The 20,913-nt window shown below is 52.4% G+C and overlaps 1 protein-coding gene across 1 annotated transcript in view; it reads right to left on the reverse strand.

Annotated features, from left to right (window-relative positions):
• Positions 1 to 289: 289 nt before the first annotated feature.
• The window catches only part of MAST1 (microtubule associated serine/threonine kinase 1), a 62,602-nt gene continuing 41,978 nt past the window's right edge, over positions 290 to 20,913 (reverse strand). Inside the window, exons 13-26 of the mRNA XM_084832205.1 lie at positions 16,424 to 16,562; positions 16,129 to 16,261; positions 13,110 to 13,275; positions 12,582 to 12,683; positions 12,104 to 12,226; positions 10,706 to 10,815; positions 9,862 to 10,025; positions 8,183 to 8,451; positions 5,254 to 5,457; positions 3,615 to 3,844; positions 2,748 to 2,870; positions 2,511 to 2,647; positions 2,185 to 2,390; positions 290 to 1,392 (exon numbers count right to left, since the gene is read on the reverse strand). Of these exons, the coding sequence (XP_084688331.1) occupies positions 290 to 1,392; positions 2,185 to 2,390; positions 2,511 to 2,647; positions 2,748 to 2,870; positions 3,615 to 3,844; positions 5,254 to 5,457; positions 8,183 to 8,451; positions 9,862 to 10,025; positions 10,706 to 10,815; positions 12,104 to 12,226; positions 12,582 to 12,683; positions 13,110 to 13,275; positions 16,129 to 16,261; positions 16,424 to 16,562 (3,209 nt within the window). The remainder of the gene's footprint in view (positions 1,393 to 2,184; positions 2,391 to 2,510; positions 2,648 to 2,747; positions 2,871 to 3,614; positions 3,845 to 5,253; positions 5,458 to 8,182; positions 8,452 to 9,861; positions 10,026 to 10,705; positions 10,816 to 12,103; positions 12,227 to 12,581; positions 12,684 to 13,109; positions 13,276 to 16,128; positions 16,262 to 16,423; positions 16,563 to 20,913) is intronic.

Raw genomic sequence — 20,913 nt, forward strand, 5'->3', positions numbered from 1 at the left:
AAATAATATAATATAATATATATAGCGAGAGATATGTATAGGTACTTTACAAGGCCTAACACCGGACATGCCGTTCACAGGGGATGGCCAGGGGAGGAGGGGGGAGGTGTCATGGCCTCTGCCCTTCATATTTACAGGCAGCTGAAGGGCGAGCCCCCTCCAGCTCTGATGGGGCAAGGCCTTGTTACCCTACTGCACTGCTCCCACCGCCACCACCGAGGCTGGAAGGCAAAGATGAGGGAGGTGTTCTGGGAGGGCGGTACAGTGAGAAAGATGATCCTCCTCTCCTTCAATGTGCTGCCCCCTTTTTTTCCAGTGCAGGTGGAGAGGGCCGGGGGGCGTCTCCAGCGCACTTGCTCCCTGGCCCTAACACAGGCACCTCTTCTTTCCCCCGCTTCCCCTTTGCCTCAGCTGAGCCTCGCTGCAGTCCGTTCTTGGTCCCCTCTGGGCACAGGCAACTGGGGGTCTTGGCACAGGTCCCCAGAGTGGTGTGCTCTTCCACCACCTCCAAGATCCACTTCTCCTTGGGCGAGCCAGCCTTGTCCTGGGAGGGCTCCGAGGCAGGCTTTCCCTGAGGGCCAGGCTCTTGGATCTCCTTGGGCTCCAAGACAATGGGGACTGGCCCCTGTGGGGCCACCTCTGCCTCCCCGCTGCCCTTTCGCCCATGCTCGTGCTCTTGGACGGGGCTCAGGGCTTTCGCCAGGGCCCGATTCCCTCCTGCAAAGGCCTCCTCGGTCTGCACAGCTTGGCTTCTCCGGCAATCCCCGAGCAGAGCTTCTGGCCCTCTGGCCTTGGCGCTGGCCTCCGCAGCGGCCTCTCCGTCTCCTGCCCCAAAGCTCAGCGGGGATTCCTGCCGGCCCAGGCGCCGGGTGGCAAGTGGCTTTGGAGCCCCGGATTCGCTGGGGCTCTCGCCATCTGACTCGGCCAGGCTGTGGAGGCCTGGCTCCCCATAGAAGTCTTTGCGGTATTCGGAGTGCACCACCTCCAAGCTGTGCTTCCTCACCACCACCTTCTTCTCCGAGCTCAGGGGGGAGCCCAGTTTCTCCGCCGACTGCACCCGCTTCAGCAGTGGTGAGCGAGGGGGCTCGGCGCTCTTGGGACGGGGCCGCACCACAGGCGGGGAAGAGTGGAGCTTGGCTGGGAAGCTCTGTGTGGTGTTGGAGCTGCCCACAGTGTGGCCGGGGAGGGGGGGCGGGGAGGACTGCGTGGGCGAGGGCGTGTGCGCCAAGGGCGAGAGGGGGATGTTCCCAGCCGACTTGCAGCGGGCGGAGCGATACTGCCGGTGCAGTTTGGGCGACAGGCCGTGCAGCGTGCTGGGCCGCATGTGGTGGGATGAGGTGGCTGGTGAATTGGGGGTGCTGGAGGCTGGGGAGCTGCTTTGCGAAGAGGCACCTGTGAGGGGACAAAGGCAAAAGAGGCAGCTTGAGCGGCACCCGGACAATCAGGCAGAGGAGTCGCTTGCTTTCCCAGCTAGGAAATGACACAGGCCCTCATGCTACCGCCCCATCTCAGCACCGGTCAGAGCATTTCCACGTGGGAGTCACTCACACCATGAGGCCTTGGTGCTTTTGCACTGATCTAGGCAACAGCCATCCCCTGCTGCTTGCCTCCGGCGCCTGATAACCAGAAGGATGCAGCCACCAGGTTCGGGCATGGTGCGTACCAGATGCCAGGAGCAAGCCTTGATCGCCTGCTTGTGGATTTCCCTGGGGGCATTTGCTTGGATGCTGTTAGACTGCCTGACCAGATGGACCGGCAGTCTGATGCAGGGCAGGAGGTTCTTGCTACGTTCTTAAGTCAAGAGTGCCCCCCACCCCCCACAAATGAGCTTCCAAACTGCCGGGGTTTGGAGCAGCACCGGTGCTGATCCCACGATCCTCTCCAGCTACAAGGGGTCATCAGAGTCACAGAGATCAGAGCTTGCAGAGTCGCAGAGCTTGCAGAGATTAGACACCTGGAATCCATTACATGGGGGGTTCCATGAAGCCGTGGAAAAAAGGGTGCTTCAGAGGAAGGCGGGCAGGGTGAAGTCTAAGGGAGGCAAGCCTGAAGAGACCTGGAGCCAGTCGCCCGGACTCCTCCCCCAGGGAAAAGAAGCAAGAGCTCCCAGCGTGCCCGCCCATCTTTCCCACAAGGAGCACATGTCCCGCATCGCCTTGGCTCCCACCCCACTCCCCCCACTGCCCCACTCAGGCCTCTTACCTAGGTAGGCAGAGTCGGGCGTGGAGCGCAGGCTCTGGGTGGGCGAGCGGGCTCCCAAACCATGGGTGGGCGAGCCAGGCAAGCTGTCACTGGAAGACAGCGAGCGGTTCAGGGACGACAAGCTACGGCTGGTGTGCAGCAAGTTCGACTGCTTGGTGATCTTGCGGAACAGGGAGCTGCGCTTCTTACTGCCAGGAACGAAGAAAAGAAGGAAGGGGGTTAACCTACCAGGGATTCAGCTGAGCTCAGCACACCTTGCCTCAGCCCTGTGTTTCCTTCCCCACCCTGCCCCTCTCTGTGCCGCTCACCTCTCCTGCCCTTCTTTGCTCGTGCTCCTCTTGTTCCTCCTGGCCATCTTGGACTTGTAACTGCTCTTGCGGGCCGGCCCGATCCGGATGGAGGTGTTCTCAAAGGGCGTGGTGGTCACCATCACCTTGTTTCCGCTCTGGGGGAGGGAGAGGGAAGCCGGCTGTGGGCCAAGAGTGGAAGCCCTTCGCCCAGTTCCATCAGAGGCACACCACGTCTGCTGCCCCACTCCCGCTTACCTTCAGGATGAGTTCCACCACCTCCGTGTGCACCAGCCCGTGCACCGGCTCTCCGTTGACGTGAGTGATGAGGTCTCCAGCGCAGAGACCTGCTTCGTGGGCTGGGCCGCCTTCCTCCACATGCTGCGGGGGCAGAACACATGACAGAGGATCCCGAGGCTGCCCTGCCCTATTTCTCCACATGACACCTGGTAGGAGCTGAGCCCTGGCCTACCGTGCCTGCCTCATTACTGAGGAAGGCAAGAGAACAGCATGCTGGGCTGGCCGGGCTTTTGGCTGGACCCAGCATGGTTCTTCTTATCTTCTGAAGCAGTGGTAGGCCACACGTGGCCCCATGGGGGAGTTGTGCAGCCCCCACTGGGGCCCCTGCCTCAGCAGTGCAGCCTCCATCGCTACCATGCCACTGGATTACCACAGATTGTGCCGGGAAACAAGGCGCACGGGGAGCACGCTCTTAGTTCCAAGCAGGATCACACTCCCCACACACCCCACACAAAACAGATGTTTGGTGGGCGAGGCGGGGGTGGGGAGTGCGTTTCTGCCTGGAAACAAGGTGGGTGCTCCGCGCATGTCCCATTTCCCAGTGGGAGTGGCAGTTCTGCAGAGAAACAGGCTGCGCAATCCTCGTGGACCCTGTTTCACTTCAGAATCACGCTCCTCCCAGCCCACCAAACAGCAACAGAACTGCTGGGAATGCAGCCACACAGCCACTTCTGGGGGAGGGGTGCAGCCCTGGAGGGTTCTGGGGGGCCCACTGCAGGCCCCTGAGTCTCCGCAGTTGCCCAGCCCTGTTCTGAAAGCAGGTGCAGGGCTCTTGCACGTTGTGCACTTGCCTACCCAGAATGCCCTCCCACCAGGCCTGCTTACCCAGACAATGTGGTGTACGCTATAGACATCGCTATCCCCCATGTACACCCGGATGGCACGCAGCGTGAAACCGTACTTCTTCCCGGAGCGCTGGATGGCAATGGGCGAGCGCAGGCTGGTGACAGCCGGCGAATAGTCCCGTGATGGCGAGGAATCCCGGGACGATGGGTTAGAGGACAGTGACCGGGGAGACATGGGGCTGGCCAGCGGGGAGCTGCTGTGCTGTTCCACTGCAGGGAGAGAGAGAATTAAGGGGTGAGCCAGGATCCCTCTGCCATTTCATGGGACACACATACAATGGCACCTCTTGCCTCCCGGAATGCAAGTCCTGGGGTTGTATCCAGTGGGAGTCCTACTTAGAGCAGACCCAAGGGAATGAGCGAGGCCTCAGACAGACGAAGACTGGATACAACTCCTGGCTCTCAGCCTCCCCTGCTCCCCTTGGCCATGGTTCTGGTCATTCTCTCGTCTCTGCAGCCAACCTAGCTTAGGCCTCCTCTTATTTTCAGACAGTTCCCAGGACCTGTCCGCTGCAAGGGAACATGACAGAGCCTAGAACACTGGGGGGGGGGGGATTTAGGGTCTATTCAAAGCCTGTGGGCTTTGGAGGCAACACGTCAGGAGGTGGGTGGCCGCTAGTGGGGCAGAGCTAAGCGCTGTTGGAGGCCCCTAAGGGAAAAGAGGCCTGGTATGTCTTTCTAGCTGGGAAGGGAAGCTATTTCCCCCAGTGATGCATCACTGGGGCCTTGCTCTGTCCCTGTTCTCTGAAGCACACCGTACTGGCCAGTGTCCCAGAGAGGTGACTGCAAGCTGCAGAGAGACCTATTTGGCACAACGTTCCGGTTCCCCAGGGTCACAGCTTCCATTTAAAATAAAACTGGCTTTCCAGCCCCATGGCTGCAGAGATCTGCTCGAGAGTGTGTGACCGGTGCCTGCTGAAATCCCCGAAGGGGTGGGATTCTGCATGAGGGCCCCAGGGGGCAGGGGGCCCTTGGTGCCTTGAAGAGCTTACTTGCCTCCCCGCCGTAAGTAACAGAGGGAGCAAAAGCTAGGCAAAATAGCAGAAGCTGCGAAATAAAAACCATGCAAAGAACAATGCATCATGCAAATATGCTTCATTTGCATACATTATGCAGGTTACAGAATTCCACTACTCTCATGGCAGACTTTTCTTAAAATGGCAGAATACACACAGCCCGGCAACTACGCTAGACGTACCAAAGGGTGGGTATAGCATGCAGGGCAGCAAGGCAGAGATCCACTGGTGGCAGCGGGGGGGCGGGGGCGGTTTGTGCTGTGAACGGAGGACGCCTGTGATGTGGGAGGGAGGGTTATTCCTGTCAGAAAGGGGAGAGATGGCCCCCGTGCTGAGGGGATCAGGATGCAGCCCACAGAAACAGGCTGGCCTGATGGAGGGGGAGCCGATCTGTGCACGGGTGGGGAGGGATGTGTGCAAGATACAGTGTAAGAGAGGGGGGCTAGGGTGGTGTCAGCAGGAGGGTCTGGGTGTGGTGAACAGCCTGGTGGCGCCAGGGACCGGGGTGATGTGAGAGTGTGTGGGGTGCGACTCCTATGGGTCAGTGCTGCGCCTGCGGGTGTGGGGACGCGTGTGCAGGGGGCAAGACGAGGAGGGCCGTACCTGTGGGGATAATGACGGACAGCGCAGTAGCTGAGGCAGATTTGATGACCTTGCCCCCTGTGCGGGAGCTGCGCTTCTCAGCCGTGGAGTCCCCTGAGAGCTGCTGGTGCCGGGCCCGACGCAGCACCAAGTCATTGGTAGCTTTGGGGGCTGATGGGTCCAGCTCCTTTGGGGGCTGTAGCTCACCCGCTTTTGATTTATCGCCTAGTGGGGAGGGGAGAGAGAGGGATGATGACTCAAGCCCTACATCACTGGACCACACTCCAGGGACCCCCGCCTTCAAACGAGGGCCACAGGGCAGAGAGGGAGGCACCACCACGGGAAACCCCCACCCCGCCTCCCCAGGGCAGCGCACGGCCCACAGATTCACCTCTCCTCCTCACAGGGTAATTCTGCCCATCCATACCTTCTCACTATGAAGTTGGGGAAATGGGGTGGGGGAGATATGCGGGGGCATCCCATGTACTCCAATAGAGGCTCAGAGTCCTAGGCTCAAGCCCCAGTTTGGGCACCAAACTCACAGGGATGGTGCAGAAAGGAACAGGAGAATGATGAGTAGCACTTCAAAACCTAAAAGGGCTGCGAGGCACAATGTTGCGATTGCCAAGCTGCAGAGCTGCCCACACAATGGGCGCTCCCAGCCCATGGACCGAATTAAGCAGCTGGGGTGCCACAGAGCAGAAGCCGTGCAGTTAGATTCTTGGGCTGCAAGCCCCTGCCACACCCCCTAGGAAACCACGACCCTTTCCTCTTCCTACGAAATACGGCTAAACTCCGGATGCCGTCCAAAGGGATGGGAGGGGAACCTGCCCCCCTGCCCATGTTGCCCTCTCCAAGAGTGCCACAAAGGGGCTGGGTCAAATTGCCAAGGGTCAGAAAGGGGTGATGTCTGGCAACTGTCCCTGCACCACACTGCCATAGTGCTGGACACCCACAGCAGAAGAACCTGGACGTCTGACCTGACGGGCCCGGCAGACAGAGGATGAGCTCTGTGGGCTGGGTTCTTAGGCATGGGTCTCATACTTGGAGGATTTCTAAGACATCTGCAGCCATCAACCCTCAGGAGCAGCCTGGCTTCCAACGTAGCCCACAGCACACGTTCCCACACACTCCAAATTCAGAATAGGAATAACTGCAGCATTTAAAGATCTCATGATATTCCGGAGCCTTTGAGGCACTTGCGACTGATACGTCTTCTGTTTCTGGGGAGGAAACGGGTCAAGCTGCCCAGCTGTCACCAAAGCACTGAATGCCAGTAGGCACGATGGAGAGGGGTGGGCTGGTTGTGGGCAGGCAGGGAGCAGCTGAACTTGGAATGGGTAGGGGGGCTTGCTAAGCACTGTCTCAGGTCTTCAGCAAATGACCCCTCCACCACCAGCCGAGCCCACGTTATTCTTAGCAGTACGACAACACCAGGATCCTCGATCTGGCGCCAGTGGCAAGAAATCCAACCCTACATAAGGCACAGGGCTTGTGTGGGGAACCTCTTTCAGCCTGAGGTCCAAATCCAATTGTTGAGAAGCTCTGGAGGGCTGCATTCCAGGGGTGGGTGGGGCCGAAGGCAAAAGCGGGTGGGGCTAAAGGCAAAGGGCATGGCCAATATACAAAAAAACTGGCATATCGTGCTTAAACACTCTTACTGCCATTAACCCAGCCTTAGGAGAGACATCCGCCTTTTAGAATGGGGAAAAAACTGCAAATGATTGGAGGTCAGGCGGGAAGGGGTGGGGCCAGTGGAAGGGGGCGTGGCCATCTGGAAAGCCTCTGCGGGCTAGACTGGGACCCCCAGAGGGCCGGATTTAGCCCCCAGGCCTGAGGTTCCTTGCCCCTGGCATGGGGGAAGCGAGTCTTTCTGCCATTAAGAAACAAGTAAGTGGGGCATGTTTGCACCAGATTGGGGGAAGCCTACAAACTCACCCCAAAAATAGTGTGACAAAAAAGGTGAAAAATAAAAATAAAGAAGGTTGATGAAATAGTGCTCCCTCACTTCTATGGCAAAGTGGGCAGCACATCGGCTCTTGCATAGAGATAGACGGTTGCAAAACGACACTGGAGAGGCAGGAAGAGAGTTGTGCCGCTCATCGCCACTGATGCTGCAGGCACTGTCCAATCAGAGCCATCCATATCATGAGGAAAGTGAAGCAACAGTCTCAGGTGGCGGATCCTGAGTGTCGTTGAGGGTGGCAGAGTGAGAGAGAGAGACAGACAGATCTGACCCACGAGTCAAGATCCACCAGGACTGTGAAAGCCCTACTGTAAGCTGCACAAGAATGGAATTAAGTGGGTGGGGGGTTGCAGCGTTTTGATTTCCTGCCTACAGCATCAAAGTAATTTAGCCCAGACTTGTATCAATCACAGTCCGTCAGACATCTAGTGCACTCCTTGTTGCAATAAGCGGGCTACCTGGGGAATTTGGGAGGCGGGTGGCAGGCAGAGAGTCTGTATTTTCTCAGCAACAAGACCTTGCCACCTGAGTTTAGGGAAACAGCCATTTCCACCCAAAATGTGTGTTTGCTGGGGGAACAGATCTTTGGATTTCCTGCAGCATCTAGCAACTGTGTATTTATTGTGAAATATCCATTGGAAAGAGGCCAAATATACACTAGAGATTTACACTGAGGTGAAAGCTTGAGTGCTTAGAACGATTCAGTGGTGATTTCAGTTACCTGGGATGCCCTGTCGCCTACTCCAAGAGGCATGTGGTCTCTCTGACCCAGAACACATCTCCTCACTAGAGGCTGGAAAGGAGAGGACTTTTGTCCTCGGAAACAGATGTAAAAAGAGAGGTGATGTACCAAGAACCTGTTGAGGCCATCCACATCTCATGTACCAAGTCAGCGAGACCTCCGCTTGCAGCTTCTTTCCTTAACCTACCAGAGTGAGGGCTTTCTGCGAGAGACCATCCTGCCTCACCGTGGCCATGACTCACCTGCCTCAGTCTCCACTGGGGCAGGAGCCTGTCTGCCATCTCCTGCTGCTCCCTCCTTGCTCTCCTTTCCTTCGGCTGGTGGCACGGGCCCTATGGGCCCATTTTCTGCAAGAGCCTTCACAGGGCCCTTGCCAAGGGTCTCGTTGTCGCTTTCCAGTGGCACGGCAAAACGGCTGGTGTCCATCAGGGCCGAGAAGCGCCGCCGTGCGCCCAGCGGGGGGCTCGAATCGCTCTCGGTGTATGACGACTCAGAGGCCGAGAGACGCTTCCTGCGAGACAGAAACAAGCAAGCTGGCTGGGTCCCCAAACAGGGGAGGCAGGGTCATAACCACAGCCTCAGCCAGGGCATAATCTGGATCAAGTTCAGTAGGATTTAGAGCCACACGGCTTGTTTCTATTATGGCTATAACTGCTGCATTAACTAATCCTATGGTCCCTGGGCAAGTGTCTCAGAAACCATAGGACAGCTCGGAGAACCCCTCTGAGGTCAGAGACAGCACCCCGACCTCAGAAGAGGGAGTCGGAGATCCGACCCCAGACCCCTCTGCCCCACAGCCAGCATGGAGAGAACTATGCCGGCTGGCTTTCCAAGGTCAGAAAAATTACCTTGGAGGAGGGGAAAAGGGGGCATCCAGTGGGTGGGGAGGGGACCAGAGAGGCCAGGATTTGATTTATCCTGAGCCTCCTCCAGCCTCCTTCCCTCCCCCTCCAAAGTGCCCTCCTAAGTCACCTAAGACAGAGGACAGGGAGGTGAAGATTGCCTCCACTGCTCCTCCTGGCTTCAGACTGGAAGGGCATAAGAAATTCAGAAGCCTCCAAGTTTGGGGGCTTCCAAGCGGCAAGGGCACAATCAGTAGGACTGTGCTCTAAAGCTTCAATCAGATCCAGTTTTAATAAGTGAGGGAAAATATTAATCATAGAAGCTGCAGTTTAAGAGTCCACTAGTTCAGGTTTTTTAGGCTGTTTTGCTTCTGGTGTGTAATTAGAGAATGAAAAAGAATGTTTTAAGGATGGCCTTTCCTCATAAGAAGGAAAGATCACTTTTATTACATTTGGAGTTATCTCATTACTTTTTAAGATCCTCAAATGGTCACCTAGGGGGCTTCCGGATGGACAGAGGGCTTGTAGTGTTACCACTCAGAAGGAATTGAGCAGCTCTTCTGACTGTTCTTCCCTCACCTATTTTCCGTAGTAAGAAAAAAAGACAGAAGCAGCAGTGGGAAAACACAGAAGAGTTACAAGTGGAAGGAAATGACGTCTGGACCCCCTGTAGTAGTCCATGAATGAGGCAGGGTGATGGCATAATAAAAGCATTGTCTGGAAGCACCCCTATACTGACGTTATGGTAATATGAAAATATTATTTAATTTTATAGCGGAATTAATTACTGGGTGTTTTTTTATTAGGCAGGTGATGAATTTACTTAGCAGTCTTCATGGCTAAGTCCCCAGGACATGTGAAATAACGTTAGGGAAGGGAGCTCCTTTTCCTCACCACAGGCTAAGAGCAGCCAGCTCAGAGGGTGGAGCTATAGCCCTGGAGCATCCTAGAAACCCTGTATCTCCCCTCGAGCTCTCAGAGCTGAAGACAGAATGGTGGAGTCCTGTCCCCTGCTCCCCCCTGCCCCCCAGCTCTGGGAAAGAAACAGCCACTGCAGAATGGCACAGTGTGGGACTCACATTTCCGGGGAGTTGGTGCGCCAGCTCTTGTCTCGAAGGGTGAAGCTGCCCAGGGACTCCCGTTTGCCCAGCTTCTCATCTTTGTGCTTGTTGCTCTGGTCCCGCTTGGTGACGCCTGGAGTTTTCTGCTCATGCTGAGACAGGTGCTCCATGCTGCTGTACACCTGGGGGGTGGGGGGCAAGGCAGGGAGGGTGAGAAATGCTGAGGAAATGTTGCCTGGACTCACTTGTCCGCGATGACATACACACAGGAACGTGTTACATGGAGCAGACGCTGTCCAAACACATCTCTGGTGCTTAAGATGGAAAATTGGAATGCCCAGCCCAAGAATTAACACAAGGCTAGGTGCACTATTGTGCTCTAAACGCTTCCTCCATCCACCAGTTCTCCCCTGTAAATCTCCCCCCTGCCCCCAAGGCCATTTCAATTTTCCCCCCCACTGGTCAGGCTTACTTCCAGTTTCAGATCCTGCCGGGGGGGGGGGGGGATAGTCTCACGAAGGGCTGTGTGTGGAGAATTGGCCAGTGCTAGAGAGAATAGGCACTTCCTACTAATTATCTCAGCTTATTAAACCAAAATTTGATTGTCTGAATGCAGCCACTACCTTAGTAATCCTTACAATGGCCCTGCCATGTAGGCCAGGAACATCCTCTTATTTTCAGATGAGGAGGGTTGAGCCCGAGAGAGAAGGGTGGCTTGCCTAGAGCCACCTTCCGAGTTCGTGGCTGAGGGGAGGTCTGAACCAGGGACTTCTCAGCTCACCCTCAACAGCCACTGCGCTACATCAGCTCTCCGGTGTTAAAATCAAACATTAAATTAAAACGCAGTAAGGGAGGTGTCCACCTTGCTGAATCTGGGCGAGCACGACGAAAACTGCCGTATCTCCACGGGCTCATCTTCAGTAGTGTCATCGTCGTCATACGAGTTAATGTGGTGGTAACGATCGGAGCGAGCTGAAAAAAGGAACGTTGGCCATGGAGTCTGCAGAGACCCAGAGAATGCGGCTTCTCGTAAACCGCCGGTGTTCTCGCTAAGCCTGGCCCAAGTGGATAGAAAGGGAGAAACAGCACAGAGGCAGCTGCGTTCCTGCACCCAGGTGAAAAACCGCATTACAAACTGGAAAATAGCAAGGATTTCACTGGGATATTCAGCACCCAAACCTTAAAGGCACGGGCAGCACATATCAGCCAAAGGCGTGCCATTTTGCCAGCCGCAGCAGACAGAGCATGGGGAATGCAGCCTGAATGTTAATCTTTCTGTTTTTAGCCTGCCTGATCTTGCGGACCTAGGAAGTGCGATATGGAATCCAAGGGAAGAAAAGTTAACTAAAATACAGACTGCCATACACTATCTCCATTCTCATCTAACTACACACCAGCCACTTTTAAAGCTGTCCCAAGCAGGAAGTCTTGGGCCCCTACGCGTGCGGGCGTTGGCAGCGTTTGGCAGCTCTCTGTCCAAGTGCAGCAGTTTCAGCCACATTCATGCGAGCCGGCCTTGCAAGGGGGATGTCCAAGCAGCAGCCATGTCACTGACTGCATGGGTAAGCTGGGCCTTCCAATACTTCCAAAAGAGGCTCAGGCTCCTGCTTGGGTGAACCTCCTGAGGCAGGAAGTTCCACAGCTGTGGGGCACCCTCTCTGCCCTCCTCTTACCATTTTGCCTCAGAGCACAACACGGCATGGCAAACGAGGGCCAAACTAGCCCCAGGTTGAATATGCCCTCGCTTTTAACGTCATTTTTTAAATGGAAATTGCAGTTGCTGGGGAGAGGGAGGCTGATAATTACTGGGAGGGAGAGTTTAACCCTTTCATAGGAACATCTGAAGTTGCTTTATACAGAGTCCAACCCTTGGTCCGCCTAGGTCAGTGCAGTCGACACTGATATGGCAGCCAGGGCTCTCCAGGGTTTCAGGAAGGTGTTTTTGGTGCCCTACATAGAGAAGCTGGGGATCGAACCCGCACCCTCTGCATGCAGACTGAGCCACAGCCCTTCCCTCCCCTGTGGTGGTCTTGACAGAAATCACTCCTCCAAAGCTGCTATTTGCGATCTCCCCCTGAGGCACCCAGGACCTCCCTTAGGTAGGGAGGAAGCCAGGAGATGTCCCTTAGCAGGGTGGGCAGTCTGGGATTAGAGATGTGTGGGCAGGGGAAAGTGGAGCAGGCCATCGGCCACCGTTTGTTAAAGCAAAACATTCGGGGGGGGGGGGTTCGTGGGGAGAAACGGAAAAGTTAGCACTTGCTGTCAAAGTAGCTGGTGTCTTCCTCAGACTCTAGGTGGGGGATGAACTCCGCTTTCTGCCTCAGAAGCCCATTCCAGTCCAGATCTTTGAAGAAGCCATGCTGCTTCACCTCATAGGCTCCACCTGCAGAAACCAGACACTGGGGTCTTGCTGCCCTCTGCTGGACAATGCCACAAGTCAAACTGGGGGTGGTGGGAGGGGCAGGCAGACGCTGTTCTTGCCTAGAAATGTGTGATGCTGCTGCCAGACAGGTACTTTGGGGACAGTGGCGGGGGGGGGGGATATCCTGAGCACTCAGGGACCATTGCCAGGGACTTCTCAAGGCCACAGCTGGTCAACAGTGTGACGTCCCAGGTTGCAACATTTCAGAAGAAGCGGAAGCAGAACAACTGGAAAACTGGGGACAGGACCATCCCTCCCTCCCTCCCTCCCTCTGGATTGGATCACGCCAAACCCCACCTCCCCCATCTGTCCTTACCTGCTCCCAGGCGGAGAAGGGGGTTGGTCTGCAGGAGGCAGGAGATGAGATGCTGAGCGTCTGCTGGGAGCGCCTCCTCCCCTTCTGGCCACAAGATGTCATCTGAAAGCAGCAGAGCAAAGACAAGCTATGGCAACTTGGTGGTGGCAGCTGGGGCGAGTGGAGGGGTCTCCTCAATGTAGAAATAATTTAAGCAGCTGTCATAATTATGGCTGCAACTTAAACAATAATTTGCTGAGCAATGAACCCATATCCAAGGTATTTCATCCCAACCCTGAAGAGCGGGCAGGAGAGCAACCCCAAATGTCTCTGAGCCCAAAGATGTCAGCTCCATCCCCACACTGCACTCTCGGGGTCATGATGCTCTCCATACCTCTTTCTTCACACCACACCCAACCCACTGCCCCATTCAACCCCTCACATATGAGCAGGACGCACCTCATCCCCTCAGCCACACCTGGAACAAATTCTCAGCCAATGAGCCCAGAACTGGACTACAGTGACCAGCACCAGCTGCCCTTCACGTACCAGTGATGACCTGACCAAAGAGCTCCTCAGGGGTGTCTCCAAAGAAGGGCACGCAGCCCACCAGGAACTCGTACAGGATGATGCCCATAGCCCACCAGTCCACTGGCTTCCCGTAGCCTTGGCGAAGGATCACTTCAGGCGCAATGTATTCAGGGGTGCCGCACACCTGTCAAGACACCAGTCTTCGTTCGGCCAGCACAGTGATTGGCCCACTGAGCCACAAGGATCCCACCCAGCATGCAGTCCACTCTGCCCGTTGGTTTGACTGAACTGTTCGGGGAGCCCTGGATGCTGTATGAGAACTGAAGTTAACCAGGTGTGGACCTGATCGGTGCATGGTAGAGATGTATGTATATAAATGCATTTATCCAGTTCTTCCTTTTGGAAGGCTTAGAGCAGCTTACATATAAAACAGATAGTATGCATTTGCATTCCTTTGCTTTCTGCAACTAATTTTGTATCCGTGATTCTGTTTTCTTAATAAATATAGTATGATTATTTTTAAAGAACCTAGCACTTTGCCTGCTGATTCTAAGTATGCCCTATGTCTCCTCCAACCCTTACTTTACCACTAGTCTTCTACTGTAAGGCTGATATATAGAAATTAGGCTTGGACTAAGAGAAGTTGGTTTACCTCAGTGCTCAAGGAGCAGAGGAGGCAAAAGTCTTCTGAGCCACAGTAATTATCCTTGGGGAAACTCCAGAATAGGCCTACTTTGGAGAATTTCACTTAGGGCGCAATCCTATGCATGTTTAGACAGAAAGAAGTCCTACAACTCCCAGCATCCCCCAGCCATCATGGCTAACTGAAGCATGCTGGGAGTTGTAGGGACTTTTTCCTGCGATAACATAATTTGTATGAAACATTACTGATTTATCTTAGCAACAGCTGCTGCAAACAGAGCAACATTTTTGGTGATACATTTCTCTTTGCCAGATAACAGAAAAGTCTGTTTTTGCTGAATTGATCAATAAGCAGTTCTGGAATATAGAGGAGACAGAAATGTATTAATTTCTTCATTACAGAGGTGGCAGCTGAAAAAATAATGAGGAAGTGCATAATACATATGATTCACTGTAATGTATAGTGGTATCACTTTAGACTCACCTGAAGTCAAGTTACTGGCCTACAATTTGTTAGGCCTTATTATTGTTCTTGCTTTTGCTGGTATACTTCCTCATTCCCTAACACATCTGTAACCTGTTGGGGAGGATTCATCCATTCCCTTTCCCAATGATTCATACTGTTCGATGCTGTGGGTGCTTCCAGACAAGGCTTTTACCATCGAATTGCTCTGCCTCATTCACAGAATTTTATGGAGAGTGCTGATGACATTGTGATCCATTTGTCATCAGCCTGTGTTTTCCCATGGCTGCATCTTTATTTTTTCTAACCCCAGAAAATCCAGCAAGAAGGGAAAGAGCAGAACAGTACAATCTGTTAGCAGATATGGACCGGAAAATGCACAACTGAGGCAAAGTGAAATGAGTTGTCCCTTGGGAAGGGAGATGATGTGTTGGTGATGCCACTCCTTTCTCTAATGCTTGCCTTTGCATTTTGAGTTGCAGAGCCATTTTGTGTCCTGAAAAGCAAGTCCTTTCCCCTCTCCTAATGCTTCTCTGAGCTTAGGTTGCAGAGAGAGATCTCACTGAACACAGCAGCACTTATGTCTGAGTAAACATGTGCAGAACCTGGCTCTAAGGCTGCAGTCCTTTAACTGGTATGTGATCCATTTCTTTCAGAAAAAAAAAATTGAAATTTCTCTATGCTGGAATAAGAGAACTCTGAAATTGTGGAAGAGCTGCCAATTAAAAAAAAACTTTTAAGGAGACAGGCAGGCGAAACTAACACACATCTTGTCCATTTCAACTGCCACCTTTCCTTATCCCTTTGAAGAAACAGCATTCAAAAACAATTTCAAATGCGGGAGAAGAGGGTGGGATTGAAGATGTAAAGACAATTTTATAGCCTGCTTGACAAGAAAAATTAAGGGGCATCTGAAATTGACTAGAAAAAGAAAGCAGGGATGTTTCCTAGATGAAGGCATGAAACTGACCAGTAAAAAGTTAAGATTTACAGCCCTGTCCTAATAGCCATGTTTACTTGGAAACTGCAGTCCAGTCACCGTGTACTGCAAGCGTCTTTTAAAAAAATTTAAACACACAGAAAAAACCCAGGGTGCCAAAATGGTGATGCTTTAAAATGTCGAGGGAAGGGGCAGATGGTGACCAATGGGGTGGGGGAAGTAGACCACAACACCCACTTGGTTATGTCATGCCAACTGTGCGGACAGAAGTTAGTGAGATACGCACACCAAAAAAGCGCTAGACCTCTTGAAGCACGGACAGTCAATGGGAATTCCACTTTCAGTAGAAGATCAATGACTGGCAGCACTAGGAGCCCTCTGTCTGGAAGCACCCTGTGCTTGCTGCAAAGCTCCTAACAAAAATGCTGTGTAATTAAGAAAAGAAATGGGAAAAGTCCTCTACCGCTTTCTTCCCCACATATACAAGGACAACTTGCAATGTATTTTTTTATATCTTCCTTTTAAAAGTCCAGAAGGCATTGATTTGGTTAGATAAGACAGAAAAGGCTTTCCTCTGCTGATAAGTACTCGATACGGTAACTAGTTCCTATTTAAAGTCCACAGTGGCGCTGAAGAACAAGTCAACAAGATGAAAGCTTCAAGTCAGCTGCAAGGTCATTTTGTGCTACCCTGTCTCATACCTCTCTAGATATTAACTCAGTGGTCTGACGGCAGTGAACTGCTCCATAGCTAAAGGTGAACTGAGACCAATTTCCCTTTATTTCTGTCCTTTGTAGGTAAATACATAACCCTAACACCTGAATCTGAGAGGAGTAGAGAGAGAACTCCATTTCAGCCTTGATTTGCATCACAGTGCAGCACAGAATTCTCTAGTCTCAGCTCATACAACTTTCCAAACCAGTTTCAACTGTATATTTTGACACCCACCCACCCAAAAACACACACCATTGCACACAGCATCAAGGTCCCACCTGTTTGTCTAGAAACTCCCGGGCGTCCTTTTCGATGTGACCTTCATACAGGTTGGTGGTGAGGCTCATCAGCCCCATCTTGGAGAGACCAAAGTCCGTCAACTTGATATGCCCCATGGAAGTGATGAGTAGGCTGGGGAGGAAGCCAGAGGGATGACCGTCAGAGAGAACGGATCAGAGCCACTCCCTACCCCCAAGCCCTGGCAGGGCAATGTCAGAAAAGCTGAGCAAAGCATGCTGCTCCCTCCCTCTTGGTAACATCACCCAAGAGAGGTCCAGGCTCTCAGCTTCATACTTGTCAGGTTTGAGGTCACGGTGGACAATGCCATAGTTGTGCAGATACTCCAGGGCAAGGACAGTCTCAGCAAAGTACATGCGGGCCATCTCGACGGGCAGTGCCCCTATGTTTTTCAAAAGTGTGGCACAATCCCCACCTGCTGGGAGAAAGGTGAAATGGTTAGGGAGACAATTAGGGGGCTTTTTTGTTCATACAGTGGACTGCTGCTCTGTCCTGTCCTTTGACTGAAGCTTGCAGTCATAAGAACGTAAGAAGAGCTCTGATGGACCAGACCAAGGGCCTAGGTAATCCAGCATTCTGTTCCCGCAGCAGCCAACCTGATGCCCGTGGGAAGCCCTCAACAGGACATGAATCCAATTGCACCCTCCCCCTTGGGTTCCCTAGAAGCACACTACCCAATACTGGAGGTCATTGATAGCCTTATCCTCCACTAATTTGTCTAACACCCTCCCCAGCAACTGGGGCCCCGGCCCCGTCGAGGACCCGCTGTGACCCTTTTGCATTGCGCTCTGAGGACAAAACCGCTTGTCTCCGCAGCGACAAGCTCCACTGTTGTTATCACAGTTCCAGTTGAGGTGTCTGATGTCACCTTCTGCCCAATCTTGTGGGATCAGTTCCAATTCCTGCGGCCTGATGATGTGGACAAGGTGCTTGCAGCAGTGTGACCAACCACGTGCCCCCTCGATCCCTGCCCCTCTTGGCTAATAAAAGCTACCCGAGGGGGTATGACTGGGTAGGTTCAGGGAGTGATAAATGCTTCCTTGCGGAAAGGGGTGGTCCCTGAAGTCTTTAAGGAGGCAGTCGTGCAGCCACTCCTGAAGAAGCCCACTCTGGACCCAACGGTATTAGACAACTGCCGCCCAGTCACAAATACCCCTTTCCTAGGGAAGGTACTTGAGAGGGTCGTGGCGGACCAACTGCAGGCACTCTTGGAGGATACTGATTATCTAGACCCATTCCAGTCTGGGTTTCAATCTGGTTATGGGACTGACTCAGCCGTGGTCACCCTGATGGATGACCTTTATCGAGAGAGGGACAGGGGGAGTGCAACCCTGCTAATTCTGCTCGATCTCTCGTTGGTTTTTATTTTATTTATTTATTTATTAAATTTATTAATCGCCCATCTGGCTGGTCACCCAGCCACTCTGGGCAATGTACAACAATAAAAGCAGTTCATACAATAAAATTAAACATTAAATACATCACATTTCTAAAATTACCTTAGCCCACCCAAAATGCCTGCCTGAACAACCACGTTTTTAATGTGTGGCGGAAACTCATTAAAGTGGGGGCATGGCGGAGTTCCCTAGGGAGGAAGTTCCACAGAGTTGGGGCCACCACAGAAAAGGCCCTCTCCCTCGTCCTCACCAGCCTAGCTGTCCAGCATTGACCATGGTATCCTCCTGGATCGACTCCATGGGATGGGTATCAGAGGCACTGTGTTACAGTGGTTCCGATCCTACCTATGGGCTGATTTCAGAGTAACATTGGGTGATTATTGCTCAGCCCCTCGGCAATTGAGCTATGGGGTGCTGCAGGGCACTATCTTGTCCCCAACGTTGTTTAACATCTATATGAAGCTGCTGGGAGCGGTCATTAGGGGATTTGAGCTAAATGCCATCAGTTTGCTGATGACATGCAGCTCTATCTCCCTGTGACATCTGAATCAGGAGAGGCTGTGCAAGTCCTGAATCAGTGCCTAGACTCAGTAATGGACTGGATGAAGGCCAATAAACTGAAGCTGAATCCTGGCAAGATGGAAGCCCTGCGGGTGACTGGTTCTCGAGCCGGGAGATAGGCGCATTGCCTGTTCTGGCAGGGGTTGCGCTCCCTCTGAAAGATCAGGCCCATAGTCTGGGGGTACTCCTAGATCCATCACTGTTGCTGGAAGCCCAAGTGGCCACTGTGGCTCTGAGTGCCTTTTACCAGCTTCGGCTGGTTTGCCAGCTACCACCTCTCCTGGACAGGGATAGCTTGGCCATGGTGACAGGCATTAGTAACCTCAAGACCGGATTACTGCAACATGCTCTGTGTGGGGCTGCCCTTGAGGCTGGTCCGGAAGCTGGAGCTAGTGCAGATTGGAGCAGCTCTGCTGTTGTCAGGAGCGGCCCCTTTTCAGCCTGCAACTGCTTTGCTGAGGGAACTGCACTGGCTGCCTATTCACTACCGGGCCAGGTTTAAGGTATTAGTACTGGTGTACAAAGCCCTAAACAACTTGGGACCAGGATACCCGAGAGAGCACCTTCTTCTTTACCAACTTGCCCTGTCACTGAGGTCCTCAGAGGGCTTGCTCCTGGTGGCTCCACATGGACCTATGGCCCGGTTGGAGTCCATGAGGAAGAGAGCCTCTAGTGTAATGGCCCCCTTCCTGTGGAATTCCCTGTCTTTGGAGCTCAGGCAGGCACCAATGTTGTGTTGCTTTCGGTGCCTCCTGAACACGTTATTATTTTGAGAGGCTTCCCCTGAGCTGCGGTTATTATGTCCAGAATCTGTTCTTTTAAAATGTTTTAATTACGAGGTTTTATTCTTTTATATTGCTGTTCACCACTCCAAGATCTTTGATGTGGAGCGGTATATAAATATTGTAAATAAATAAACAAACAAACACATAAATAAATCCCTTTTAAAGCCTTCTATGTTGGTGGCCATCACTACATCTTGTGGAAGTGAGTTCCATTGGCTAACTACATGCTTCCTTATATCTGTCCTGAATCTTCCACCGTTCCAGGGTGACCCCAAGTTCTAGTATTATGAGAGAGAAAAACTTCTTCCTAGTCCCTTTCTCCATACTATACATAATTTTATACACCTCTCATGTTCTCCCCCCTTGCTCGCCTTTTTCTAAGCTCAAAAGCCCCCAAAGTTGTAACCTTTCTTCATAGGGGAGTTGCTCCAGCCCCTTGATCATTTTGGTTGCCCCTTTCTGTAACTTTTCCAGCTCCACAATATTGTTTTGCGGTGCAGTGACCTGAACTGCACACAGTATTCCAAGTGAGGCTGCACCATAGCTTTGTAGAAAGGCATTATGATATTGGCAGTTTTATTTTAGATTCCTTCCCTATGCCATTTCCACAGCAGCCGCACGCTGGGTTGACATTTTCTTTGAGCTGTCCACCACAACCCCAGGTTCGCTTCCCTGGTCAATTGCCACCAGCTCAAACCCCAAACAAGATTTGGTCAACACAGGATGTCTACGTTTCTTGCTCAAGAGTATGTGCTAATCATTGTTTTCAAGGTTGGTTGGTTGTTTCCTGCAACCTCTCACATGTCATTTCATTTCATGATTCATTAACTGTATTTCTATACCACGTTTCTGGGACCAACCACTATGGAACCTGAAGGTTGACATGTGCTTTTGTGATATCATGGCTAACACTTCCTCTCATCTTCATTTTTCCAGGATGAACTTCTCTGAATACAATATCCAAATTTACCTCTACCACCTAACGTCTCTGTCTGGCTTCTTGCCTACATGTTTGCCTTTCATAAGGAGGGAACACCCTATGACTGGCTCAAGCAGACTGAGGGTCCCTAGACCAGCTTTCCCCAACCTGATGCCCTCCAGATGTTTTGGACTGCAACTCCCATCAGCCACAGCCAACATGGCCAGCCATGGGTGATGGTAGTTCTGGTTCAAAACACGTGGAGGGCACCAGATGGGGGAAGGCCTTAAGAACGTGTCACCTTTCTGATGCTGCCTCTGTTCAAGGCATCATTAAACTATGGAAAGAAAGGGGGAAGGGGTGACACCAAGGCTGTAGCCACAGGGGACCTGTAGGAGCCTGGCCAGCTAGACCCCAGGGACATTCCAGGGCCCCTCCCTGAATTTTCACCTTTCATTTTAAAATAACGCAAAATGCTATTTGCTTTTGTCTACTTAACAGAGAGATTAGGGGGAAATATGCAGATGCTATTCTACGTAACTGCTCAGTGTGATGCAAAGCTTGCTCTGCCCTTCCAGTGTTCCAGAACACACTGTTACGATTGACAAGTGAGGGAAGCAACCATCTTCTCTTTTCTTCCTCTCCACTGAAGGTATTTCTGTATTGCCTTCCCTAGTCAACGTATAGCAGTTCTTTTGCTTCTCGGCTGCGGCTGCACTATTTTCCTGGCTAGCAGTATGGTCATCGATTTTCCTGACCTGAAAACAAATTTGTGGGTGCTTGCCAATAATTGTTTCATTTATTTTTGTAACTAAAATTGAATTTGAATTGATTAAAAGGGGTATAATAAAATAATATAACTTTAATTTTAACAAGAACGACAGGCACGTTTCTGTTACAAGTCAGTACTGAGGTCACTGCTCCCGGTGGATAAAATTTGAGTTCACAAACCACAAATCTGCTCGTTCAAAAATACTGCAATATGCATTTGCCAGATGTTTTCCACCCTGCTGTCGTTTCTTCGCTGACAGTATGGTACAGGTATGGGTTAAAAAGAACCCAAGCAGACCGCAGGTGGCCAACCTGTGCTGTGTGCAGGACTGG

The sequence above is a fragment of the Heloderma suspectum genome, chromosome 2 (assembly GCF_057233095.1).
Source record: "Heloderma suspectum isolate Gila_16-S chromosome 2, 16-S_ref, whole genome shotgun sequence".
Classification (NCBI taxonomy): Eukaryota; Metazoa; Chordata; class Lepidosauria; order Squamata; family Helodermatidae; genus Heloderma; species Heloderma suspectum.